The sequence below is a fragment of the Gobio gobio genome (assembly GCF_949357685.1).
Source record: "Gobio gobio genome assembly, chromosome: 15".
Classification (NCBI taxonomy): domain Eukaryota; kingdom Metazoa; phylum Chordata; class Actinopteri; order Cypriniformes; family Gobionidae; genus Gobio; species Gobio gobio.
This window is the reverse complement of record NC_137108.1, coordinates 15,816,204-15,829,357: the sequence shown is the minus strand read 5'-3', so window position 1 is coordinate 15,829,357 and position 13,154 is coordinate 15,816,204. Positions and strand designations below refer to the sequence as shown.

The 13,154-nt window shown below is 45.6% G+C and overlaps 1 protein-coding gene across 2 annotated transcripts in view; it reads left to right on the top strand.

Moving 5' to 3' along the window:
• The window catches only part of LOC307138338 (aromatic-L-amino-acid decarboxylase-like), a 57,575-nt gene extending 47,290 nt beyond the window's left edge, over positions 1-10,285 (top strand). Inside the window, exons 14-15 of one of the 2 annotated variants that reach the window (XM_079836583.1) lie at positions 6,041-6,262; positions 10,178-10,285. In XM_079836583.1, coding sequence (XP_079692709.1) covers positions 6,041-6,241 — 201 coding nt within the window. In that variant the 3' untranslated portion in view covers positions 6,242-6,262; positions 10,178-10,285. Of the gene's footprint in view, positions 1-6,040; positions 7,884-10,177 lie in introns of those variants that run through there. The other variant, XM_079836582.1, reaches the window with a different exon arrangement.
• The last annotated feature ends 2,869 nt before the right edge of the window (positions 10,286-13,154 follow it).

Here is a 13,154-nt window from a genome sequence, read left to right as displayed (position 1 = left end):
ATTTGCCTAATCTTCACGGTACTTTAGACAGCGGTGGAAATGCAAACAGTAGCAGGTCTGGGGGGAAAAAGTTCCTGTAAAAAAAGTTCCTGGTACAAATTGTTCCGGGTAATTTCGGTGGAAACTGGGCTTTAGTCAACAAAAGCTGTGCGTGCCAGGGCCAGCCTTGTTTCCATTGTCACTTCCGGGGCTTGATCGGACCTCCTCAAGGCTTCCTCAGGGCCAGTAGCCGGGGGTTTTGGCCTGCCAAATACCTTGGTCTAAAGAAGGCCAACTGGGGCTTGAGGGGTGGCCATGAACACATAGTCAGGAGAAGTCACAAGAGGGTCAACAGCGCTGCTCATTTTCCATGTTTTCATATCAGGCTAACCTCTGCATTTAAGACATTTTTAAAAAAAATTCACTTTCAGACACCACAGAGTGTGTGAAAAAACGTCTCAGGTTACAAATGTAACCATTGTTCCCTGAGAACAGGGAACGAGACACTGCGTCAGCTTTTGCTTACGCTACGGGGGGGGGGGACGCCTCCAGCGTGACCGGTGCCTGAAATCACAATCAAATCACGTCAATCCTATTGACCGACGACAGCCTATGATGTCATCAAGGTGCGACCAGGAAGTATATAAGGGAGCCTTGCCAACATGACAGTATCTAATTGTCTGAAGGGACTGTTTTGGCAGGCAGGCCCTGCGGCATGGCAAAGCGACGCAGTGTCTCGTTCCCTGTTCTCAGGGAACAATGGTTACATTTGTAACCTGAGACGTTCCCTTTCGAAAGGGAACTCGCACTGCGTCAGCTTTTGCTTACGCTACGGGGAACGATATACCCACTACGCCATGCCGACGGGAGTGCATGCCCATAGGCAGTGACAACTGTCAAGACAAGCAAATTCTACTGAAATGCCTGAATCACTCCCCTTCTGGTCACATTAGGCTGTCAGTGACAGCGCTCCCTACGGTCATAGCCCAAGCTATCGCCCAAGAAGGAACCTTCACACACATGAGGTCCTTCCCAGGCCCTGCTCGAAGGCCTGGAACCAGCCCATTCGACTTAGAAGGGGTTCCTTTAAGGGAACGTGGCAAGGGAACTACGAGGGAACCCTATGCCAGTCACTATTCGGGAGGTTCTCACCGAATGCCACCAGGGAGACCTGACCAGGTGACCCAGACTAATGTGGGACACGTAATACGGTCAACCCTGTCTGTACAGTACAGAGCCTCTGGTACTCGCCTCCGAAGAGGCATCCCGCTAGGGTGCTGCAAAAAAGGCAGTGACATCCACTAGCCAGATCTCAGAGACGGGTTATCCCGGAGAGCAGCTCTCAGCGAAGTGCTATATAACCCTTGCTAGCGAGGGGAGTTTAGCCGCTCGATCCTCGGATCTACCAAGCACCTACTTTAAAACGTGCTTAGGAGGCCAGAGGCCTTACAGGCTGATTATGCCAGGGAGGCCCCGAAGGGCCTACGACCCTTAACCAGCGCCAAGCGGCCATAAGCTCATAGTAGACCCTCATTCGAGAGGAGCTCATAAGCCTGCCTGGTAGGTAACCATGCAGTAGGCAAACTATGAAAGACCCCTCCCGTGGGGACCGCATAGCAGCAGTAACGTCTCGTCGTGCTAGGGTAAGAGCACCGCCTCCAGGTCTCGCGAACGGCCAGAGACCGGCGCCTGATAGCGGGTGACCACTAGCTGTCAGCGTAAAGCCAGTTGTGCGTTCCCACCCAGGGAACTCGTTCCTCAGGGAGGCCGAGAGGGGCCTCCCCCTGATGACAGAACATGCCGCCCATAGCCAGAATGTGCTACTCATAGCACTCCATGGTCACCGCCTCAGCGGCTGCACTCAGGGAGGCCAGTTGTGGCCTACTACCTACTAGCACTCGTGCTAGCCATCCAGTGCCTACTAGCAGTTTGTACCAGCCGTCGAGGGACTTAATGCCAGTAGTGCCCCCTCGGGGAAGACCAGGCAGCGCCTGCTGACCACAGCAGGCCCTCAGGGAGGCCAATCGGGCCTACTACCTGAGCGAAGGTAACCCAACCGGGAGCCTACCCCTCAGGGCGGCCTTAAAGAAGGCTGGCTGCTGCGCCTGGGCTGGCGGCAGCTGTCTGCTGCTGACAAAGCCTGGAAATCCAGATCACACCTGGGGACTCATCCCCAAGGAGACTAGCTGACGAAGTTACTGCTGATGTCAACACCAGTGGAGAAAATCCTCCAGGACCCACTCGTGGGCCACGGCGTCGAGACTTCCTTGCAGGGAGGCCAGTTGACGCCTACTACCTGTTCTGAAGTCCAACTGCCCAGACTGCCCAAGCTGGCTACTAACAACCAGCTGGCTCCTACGCCCTGTGGCTGGCTCCATCCCAGAGGCAGCTAGGGACAACTGCATCGCCGTGTCCTAGGGCCCCCAGGACGGCGCAGTCTCTCGGGCAGCGCCTACAAACATGGACCTAATCACATTGCCAACAGCAGTGTACTCAGCGAAAGTGCTTAAACAAAGACCCTCTAAAGCGAGGGGAGTACAACTTACGTCACCTGCCTCGGGGCGGCTGTCCTACTTTCCATGCAGCGGCCAACCATAAGTGCGAGGGCGTCAGCCATTGGCAATGCTCGGGCCTCAGGGGAGCATCCGACCAGAACCTCCACAGAGGTTTATCCGATGTTCAGTTCAACCCGAGCCCTAAAGGAGGTGGAGCAGAGACATAGAGCAAGGGTGAAACAATACCTTTTCTTTTTAGAAAATATAGAACCCACCGGCCGAACATCCTCCAGGAAGAGGCCGGGGGCCGCCAAAAGATGGCGGCCACCAAGCTCTGAAAGGCGGAAACGGCAGATAAAGTCTGATCGCAAACCAGCGAAAGACGCTTCACTCCGCCCCACGACCACTGGCAAAGTCGCTGTCTGCTGCAACACCCCGACTGCGTTACTCGTAACCCCAGAACGCAGAGAAGGGGGCGGGCCTTGGCCGGACGACTCTGTAACAAGAGGAGGCTGAAACAAGGATGCATAAACCACGCCATGTTCTTATATCAAAAGACAGGTCAGGGGCGAACAACCCTCATAAAAGGGAACGCCCCCATCCTTGACAAAGCCTAGGCCAAGTGGTGCGACGTAAGACCGCACTAGATCCACTCAGGGCTCGGGAAAGAAATATTATCACCTCTAATATTACACACTGAGGCCCCGAACCCCTTTTCCCAAAGCCCCGCAGAGCTGGGCGCAGATCTTACTACAGCTCGCGCATTAGCGCGTACCCGGTCTTCAGCTACTTCCCACTTCTACGCTAGGAAAACACAGCTAGCCCTCTACACTACAAGCCCTCGGGCAAGAGCGCGAATTAATCACCCACATAGTGGGAAAAATAACACGGAGAGGCAGCAAGACTCAACTAGCAAAAGTGAGGCATACACACACAACCACATAATGTTGCAAAGAAGATCGTTCTTAGCTTACTCACGGGGAGCTGCAGGCCCTGCGAAATCCCGCGACGATCCAGAAGTTTTCCCCAGCACCCTCTCAGGGGAGCGACGGTTCAAAAGTCCTGAAAAACATAGTTTTGAAAATGTTTCGCCCTCATAGAGGGGACTCACCAATCGCTCCTAGCGGCGCGTCAAACCAGCCTTTTCTTTTTTTTTTTTTTTTTTAAGCTAGTATCCGCCCGCCGCCCTGAGGGGGGCACTTCAACAAACAAACCAGGCGGGCCGTCAGAATCTTACATTTCCTGCTCATCATAGGCCCACCGGCCTGATGTAAAAGCGCCCGGGGAAAAGTCAGAGGAAGGGAAAAACAGCATTCATCTCCGCGCCCTCGGGGGCGGAGTCTGCTGCCTACGCTGTCGGTTGCCAGCCCCGGCTTCCCTCCTCTTCCGGTTGCGGGTGTCCCGCCCCCTCAGCGCCCCACTCCTCCGCGGCGGGGGCGCTCGAGAGGCAACGCTGGCTCGCTGCTCCTGTCTCCAGCCCTCAGACTGAGACGGGAGAGGGACACCCGACCGCCTGGGCGCTGTCCCGGACCTCCGCGGTATACATGTCCTAAATGCCGCCGAGCGCGCCCTCGCCTCTCTGAACTTTCCCACCACCGCTTCTACGGAGGTGCCGAAAAGCTCAGAGGGCGATACTGGGGCATCAAGGAGAAAGATTCTTTCTTTCCCCCCGATGTCCGCCAGGTTGAGCCACAGATGTCTCTCCGTGGCCACCATCGCCGCCATCGAGCGACCGATGGCGAAAGCAGTTTGCTTGGTGGCCCGGAGAGACAGATCCATGGCCCGGCGCAGCTCGGCTACCGCCTCAGGGGTTAGTCCCACCCCCTGATCGAGGTCCCCCAGCAGGTCTGCCTGGTAAGCCTGTAACACTGCCATCGTGTGTAAGGCTGCCCCGGCATGACCCGCCGACATGTATGCCCTGCCGTTCAAGCGCGCGGTCGTCCTGAGAGGTTCAGACGGCAGGGTGGGAGTCCTTAATGTCGATAGCTGCCCGGAGGCGAGGTAGTTCGCAAACGCCTCGTCTACGGGCGGCAACGCCACATATCCAGCCTCGGGCAATCCCTCGACATCAGCGAAATTAGCCCGCTGATGTCGATGGATACGGGCTGAATAAGGTTTCTTCCATCCTTTCGCGATCTCTTGGTGGAGATCAGGAAAGAATGGAAGACTCCCGGGAGCTGGTTGGTCATGGGCGGGGAGATAACGGTCGTCCAAACTACTCGGACGCACGTCATCTCTCCTAACGCGCTGCCAGGGCAGCTGCAGTCTACCTGCAGCACGCTCCATGACCTCCAACAGCTCCCCATACATGGGACAGGATGGTTGAGAAGCCTCAGCCTCAGGCGCTTCATTCGCCTCCTCAACCATCCTCTGCTCAAATGGAAAAGCAGCAGACGAGGGGGAGGAACTCAAATCCTGCTCCTCCTCCGAGGTCTGCCCCTCGCGATCTGGCTCGTTGTCTGCCAACACTACACCGGTCTCCAGACGACGAGCCAGAACCAGCTGGGAACCCCAGGTCTGAAGCCGCCGCTCAGCCTCAGCACGAGCGGGGCCGTTCCCAGCTGCTGAGCTCTCTCCCCTCGAGAAGAGAGCCAGACGAGAGCGGAGCGTTCTCATGGGAAAACGCTCGCAGTTCGCACAGGATGCTCCCTCGAGAACATCCCGTGCGTGGTCTTCCCCCAGGCAGTATACACAAAGTGTGTGCGTGTCATCAGGTGTAAGGTACCTGGTACAGGGATCCACACACTTGCGGAAGTGGCGCTGCTTCTTGGCACACTTCATTCCTTGTTGACGCTTTTCTTCAAAATGCGATAACAGGCAAAACAGTCACTGAAGACGAAGAGATACTGTCATGTTGGCAAGGCTCTCTTATATACTTCCTGGTCGCACCTTGATGACATCATAGGCTGTCGTCGGTCAATAGGATTGACGTGATTTGATTGTGATTTCAGGCACCGGTCACGCTGGAGGCGTTCCCCCCCCCCCGTAGCGTAAGCAAAAGCTGACGCAGTGCGAGTTCCCTTTCGAAAGGGAACTTCTGATTGCGATCCGATGGGGATTCTGATCACTGTATGGTAAAGGCTAGTTATGCTAATCATTGTAATAATAAATTGTAATAATAAATACACATATGCTCATGGACTTAGACAAAGAATATATGATTATAATTATGTATTTATTTGGTTTCATGTTTCATCTATCTCTTCCCTGTGCCTTTGTTGATACCGGACTTCTGCATCCACAAATATCATATATTACATATCCATATTGTTTTTCAAGTAAGAGCGGGCACGGCCTTTTTGTAATTTTAGTGTGTCTGAAGGTGTGCTCTCCCATTGGATTTAAGATCTGTGGACACATTTAAAAAGCAGCTAAAACCCACTTCTTTAAACTTGCTTTTGTCTAAATAGTTCCCTATTATTATTTTGTTCGTACCTGATTGCCTGTTTTAATGTCTTTAAGTCTTATTTTGATTTCTGTTTTATATTTAGATGTAAAGCACTTTGTGAAGTTTTGCTCTAGAAATACAAATCACTTACTTACTTACTGACCTGTGTACCCTGCAGGGCTCCAATGAATTAAATGAAACTCTGTTGAAGAGGATCAACAGTGCACGTAAGATCCATCTGGTTCCATGTCAACTGGCAGACAAGTTTGTTCTGCGTTTTGCCGTGTGTGCCCGTACTATTGAGTCACGGCATATTCAGGAGGCTTGGTGCCACATCAGCCACCTGGCATCCGAGCTGCTTCAGGAACTGCCCCACTGACCACTATGGTGATCATCACATGTTAAGTCAAAAAGGGTGATCTGTACCACACCTGCTATCCACATTGTCTTACCTTCACTCTACTGCCGCAATTCTTTATATGCTACTATTGTCAAAATGTTTTTTTCTAAGAAATTAATAAATGTACCTTTGTGTATAGTAGTGGCCAAAAATTATGTCTGTAGGGGATATTTGTTTTGTACTTTGGCTCTGCATGACTCTGCTGATGAATATGGTTATCATACTGTTCATTAAGCATTCACTACTGGGCTTAAGATATATAACCAATTTAGATGGAAAGGAGGTCAAGCTGACTATAGCTGAAGTTACTGTAACTATACCAAAATAGACCCCTTGAAAATAAATTACAGCACAGCACTACAAAAATCATTATGAAATAACCCTTCACAATAGATAATGCTTTATAATGAACTCTGTTAGAGATTTATCTGTTCAATAAAATACCATGTTCACCTGTTGAATAATAAATACGCCATCTCCACGTCGCTTTTTAAAATTTTAAATCCCTGTTATTGGCATCTCCGAAAAGCCAAGTCAGTGTTGATTAATGTTTTATTACGAGCTCTGTCACATTCTTCTTTCGCCCGCAGACTCTCCTCTGTTCTGCTTCTTTTTTTTCTTTTTTTTAAATGGGTGATTCCCATGTCCCATGTCAACCTTTCTTCCTCGTTGTGACAAATAACCTATGCCACTCCCACACATACACGCATCAAAATAGCCGGAGCAACTTTTCTGTATTTATGGATATTACAAGACGCACGGGCGAGTGACATACGTGCATAATTTCCCGCAAAAACCCTCCCAACAGTTCTAAAATATAGACACTTATAATAGGCTTACCATATGAATCAGGGTAAGACAAAAACACATAATTTTGAACAAAAAAAGTTACAAAGTGTACCTTTAAATATGAAGAAAATCAAAACACTAAACTTGGTTTAGGTATTTATCTGACAAAATGATTTGCCAAAAAAAGGGTTTGATTTTACTATGCAAAACAAAACGAAAACTAAATAAAACATACACTGACTACAACATAATCAGTTATTCAAATTACGTTGGTTCTCTCTTGTTTTTTCCATGTGTTCATCATTTCTTTGTATGACAGCCTGTCAAAAAAAAAAACAAATAAAACAATTGACTCCAACGCAACTACATAATATGAGTACAAAATTGTTCAATAAATCATCAATAATATTTAAATAAAGGGTGAATATATACATTTTCCAAAGCTGGACATCACTTTTGGCCACTTTTGTACTTGTGTATTTAAAAATGTGTTTATATTAAAATTAAATATACTTAAATTCAGAGAAGGTTTACTCTTGAATAAGATTATAGAGAACATTTTCAGATTGCTTTTACAAGAGCATTGGCCTTTATCGTTTCTCACCATGGCATTGCTCACTATTATGCTTTTTCAAATATTAAGCTTACTCAGAGCCTAATTCCTCCTTCCTTTCTTTTTCTAAAAGCATTGTTCTTGTCTCTGCTCAGCTTCTGTGACGCGATACCTCACCAACCTTCTTTGACACAGTTGTTGTGCCACAAAAGATGTGACTGGTACATATTAAATAGTATTGTATATGTATTAACATTCACAATAAAGTGCATTTCTCCCAAAATGTTGCATGTGAATGTTATACTATTACATTCTTCAGAGAGAAGGTTTATTACATTATGATCTGTTAATTCACTATGGGCACTCATAATCTTGTACCCCAAGTAGATGGGTTTCTGGAATATATACACCAACTGGATTTGTATAGTTATAAGGTAAAAACAACATCTACAGTATCTGTGCTGAGGGCCACTGCCACCCTGCCAGTCTGTCTCCCACAGTAACCTAAAGGGCATGATCTTTAATAACGTAAGTAAAAAAAAAAAAAAAAAATACAATTCAATAAAAAAAATAAAAAATAAAAAATAGAAAGCCTTCATAGACTATAAATACTACACTCGTACATACATATATATACATTAATTAAATTAAATCGAATTAAATTACTATTAATAATGTTAAACAGCTGTCATTTACTTATTTACCCTCATGTCATTCCAAACCCATAAGACTTATGTTTTTCTTCAAAACAGATTTTATATATATATATATATATATATATATATATATATATATATATATATATATATATATATATATATATATATATATATATATATATATATATATATATATATATATATATAAAAATAATTAAAAAAAAACCCTGAGGTTTCTGTCCATTCAAAGTCACATGAAGCAACATTATCTCTTTAAAGTACTTGTATAAAATTCAGATGGATTCAGATAGATTTATTTTATGTTGCCTTTATGACCTTTTTAAACCTTTAAGTTTTTAATAGAGTGACAGAAATATTTTTATTAAAAATATCTAAAATGTTTTCTGAAAATAAACAAAAGTCTTACAGGTTTGGAATGACATGAGGGTGAGTAAATTATGACAATGTTAGAAAGATATTAGAAAGACCTTTTGCTACTAAGTTTCAATGGTTTAAACTCTATACAAACAGGTTATCAAACATAAGGACTATCTATTAATAAAATAATTTTTAGAAAATAGCATGCTTTGAAGTTTGTGGGGTTGTCACAAAGGACAATTGGGAGCCCTCTGAGCATCAGTGGCCCAAATATCAGTTGGCTCTTGAGTCTTTTGGGTAGTAAAATAAAAAATGTTACATAGCTAGAATAACAAGAAAGCAGAACCAACAAAGCACAATTTTGATTGTATTGGACAACCAATATTAATAGTATTATAGTTTTGTGACACGTTTTTATTACTTAAACTGTAATAATAATTAAAAAACAACAATGTAACAAGGTTATATGTAACAATTTCCACTGGAGGCAAGTTTCAGAACCCAAGTGCAGTTTATTCCAAAAACAAAATTCAAAACATAAAACAAAGACTTGGCTCGGCAATGCAAAAACAGACTTGGCTTGGCAAAACAATAAACTAAACTTGACTAAATTAAACTTGACTTGATGACAAACTTGACTTTACAACAGAAACTTACCAGCAATGGTTACACATTCAATATCAGACAAATTTGCATACTATCCGTACTAAATAGTATTCAAAAAAATAATTAGTATGTTCCAAATCGTAGTATGTTGAACAGAGTATTCCAAAGATTCCCGGATGGTCTACTATTTCCGGTCAGAATTCGAAGTGCAGATCGATCAAGGGGGTAATCCAGCACCCGGAAAGCGTACCTTCCATAGGGGCGGCCATTGCTAACCAAGCCATCACCTGCTGTTAGCATCCCATTGACTCCCATTCATTTTGGCGTCACTTTGACAGCGAATAACTTTACATCTGAGGCATTTAAGACTCCATTTGACCATTGTTAATTTCTAAACAAACACGACAATGTATAAAAGGCTCCATTACCTTGTATCTTACACTATCGCCCCGTAGAAGCCGTTTTTGTAAAAAATAGGCTAACGATTGCGTCATAACCACGCGACTCTCATCGCAAAGTAGATAAATTACCGTATAGACCCGTATAGAGAGGAGGAGAAGCTCGCATGCAATCTTTTACTGTCTATGAGGCAATCGGGGGGAGGCGTAAAGTCCGATAAAGTCAAGGGAGAAGCATGGGGAGAAGCCCATAGAGAACCAAAAGCAACAGGACAAAATATTTCAACGTTTTGAGGAATTGGAAATAATTTGGTAGGCTATAGAGCACATCTATGCGTCAAGTGAATACATGAAGTAATATTTTTCTACGAACTTTAAATAATGTATCTATTTCATTAAATAATGAAGTATGGGTAATGGGGTATACCTATATTAATGGACGATGGGGAAATTATACAGGCAATAAAAGAAGAAGAAAAAAATCCATCTCAAAGTCAATCGCGGTAAACGTTATTCCTTTATTTATTTACAGATCTACGCTTGAAGATGAATGTGATCCCTTCCATCCTGGTCGAAAGCCATCTACAACATGTCCTAGCCTACATAACCTAATGTGAAATAAAGAAAAACGTTTCTGTTCAAGTGTTTTTGACCATGATTTATTAGCCAAAAGTACATGATTTAACTGCTAGCTCAAAATTCTTTATATATTGTAATTATGGTCAAATGTTTTACATGAAGATATGAAATCATGTAGAACAATGAGCATTTTTAAGTGACTATTTAAAATGAATATATTGAATGGATACGAAAATGACTCGTGGGGATAGTATTGTATGGTTCCTGGGTTTATAAGTCTTTTTTTGATGGGTTATTATTCAGTTTGATGTAGATAGAAGGAAACAAAGAAGATACTTTAGATGGGAAAGGAAAAACAATTGTAAATGTGTGCGTTTATGCATGTATGTGGGCTGTGCCACTTCACACTTTTATTAATTTTGGAATATTGTGCTGAGATGTATATGTACTTATATGTTATTTTTGATTTTATTATGTGTATATATATATATATATATATATATATATATATATATATATATATATATATATATATATATATATATATATATATTAAACATGTTCAAGCTAAACTAACTCAAATTACTAAGAACTGCTCAAAACGATTACAATTACAATCCAAAAGTAGGCTATATTTTAAAGTCGATTTTAGCCACTTCTTTTGTCAGTTATTAATATTATTGTAATAATATAATTTGCACAACTACTAAAAGACTTACAACTGCCAGACAGGTTGCTTACGTCACATCTACGTCGTCAAGCTCAGTCTGAGGCTGTGCAGTACGCTCAGCCATCAGGAAGTGAGTGCTTCTAATTGACTTCACTTCTCTCCGTTGAAGTCTATGGGGTCGCTTTATCCATTTCTTTTATTGTCTATGAGATCGATGCGCACTCTAATGGCTTATATTGCCCACAACCCATTGCAAGATGGACAAGGATTCGATTAAAATGACAAGACCAGGAAACAAGACAGTGAACATAACTCTCAGAAACATAACAGTGAACATGATACACTAAAAAACATGAAACATGAACCAACACCCAAAACACCATGTGACAGTATAATAGATATGGACCAATCGTGGTTTGTTGTGAAAGTGGTCAACATCTGTCCAACATTCCCTCTCCTATCGAAAGATCTCAAGACTGTCAAAGACAGTTGAAATAAATGGAACTCCTGCCTCAGCTTCTTTCACTCAATCCTGTTGAACTTCATGAACACCTTTAAAATAGAAAAAAATACAGAGCATTAAATTTCAAAACTAAATTAGTGTCAAAAGATTAAAGGGATAACGTTACTTCACTCAAACATGAACTTTTGCTCATTGTTTACACACCCTTATGCTGTTCCAGATTTATATGAATTTGAAGAATTTGAATCCTGTATACTTGCATTATCCATCCATCCATCCATCTTCTTCCGCTTTATCCAGGGCCGGGTTGCGGGGGCAGCAGTCTAAGCAGAGATGCCCAGACTTCCCTCTCCCTAGACACTTCCTCTTGCTCTTCCGGGGGTACACCGAGGCGTTCCCAGGCCAGCCGGAAGACATAGTCCCTCCAGCGTGTCCTAGGTCTTCCCCGGGGCCTCCTCCCGGTTGGACATGCCCGAAACACCTTCCCGGGAAGGCGATCAGGAGGCATCCGGAACAGATGCCCGAGCCACCTCAGCTGACCCCTCTCGATGTGGAGGAGCAGCGGCTCTACTCCGAGTTCCTCCCGAGTGACTGAGCTCCTCACCCTATCTCTAAGGGAGCGCCCAGCCACCCTGCGGAGAAAACTCATTTCGGCCGCCTGTATCCGGGATCTTGTCCTTTCAGTCATGACCCAAAGCTCATGACCATAGGTGAGAGTAGGAACGTAGATTGACCGGTAAATCGAGAGCTTCGCCTTACGGCTTAGCTCTTTCTTCACCACGACAGACCGGTACATCGACCGCATTACTGCAGAAGCTGCACCGATCCGTCTGTCAATCTCCCGTTCCATCCTCCCCTCACTCGTGAACAAGACCCCTAGATACTTGAACTCCTCCACTTGAGGCAGGAACTCTCCACCAACCTGAAGAGGGCAAACCACCCTTTTCCGACTGAGGACCATGGCCTCGGATTTGGAGGTGCTGATCCTCATCCCAGCCGCTTCACACTCGGCTGCAAACCGTCCCAGTGCATGCTGAAGGTCCTGGTTAGAAGGGGCCAACACAACAACGTCATCCGCAAAGAGCAGAGACGAAACCGTGTGGTCCCCAAACCTGACACCCTCCGGCCCCTGGCTGCGCCTAGAAATTCTGTCCATAAAAATTATGAACAGAACCGGCGACAAAGGGCAGCCCTGCCGGAGTCCAACATGCACTGGGAACAAGTCTGACTTACTGCCGGCAATGCGGACCAAACTCCTGCTTTGGTCGTACAGGGACCGGACAGCCCTTAGCAAAGGACCCCGGACCCCATACTCCCCGAGCACCCTCCACAGGATGCCGCGAGGGACACAGTCGAATGCCTTCTCCAAATCCACAAAACACATGTGGACTGGTTGGGCAAACTCCCATGAACCCTCCAGCACCCTGTAGAGGGTATAGAGCTGGTCCAGTGTTCCACGACCGGGACGAAAACCAGACTGTTCCTCCTGAATCCGAGGTTCTACTATCGGCCGTATTCTCCTCTCCAGTACCCTAGCATAGACTTTCCCGGGGAGCCTGAGAAGTGTGATCCCCCTGTAGTTGGAACACACCCTCCGGTCCCCCTTCTTAAAAAGAGGGACCACCACCCCGGTCTGCCATCCCAGAGGCACTGTCCCCGACCGCCACGCGATGCTGCAGAGGCATGTCAGCCAAGACAGCCCCACAACATCCAGAGACTTGAGGTACATACTCGGGTTCAGATCAGGGGGGCCGTTCCTCCCAATCACGCCCCTCCAGGTGTCACTGTCATTGCCCA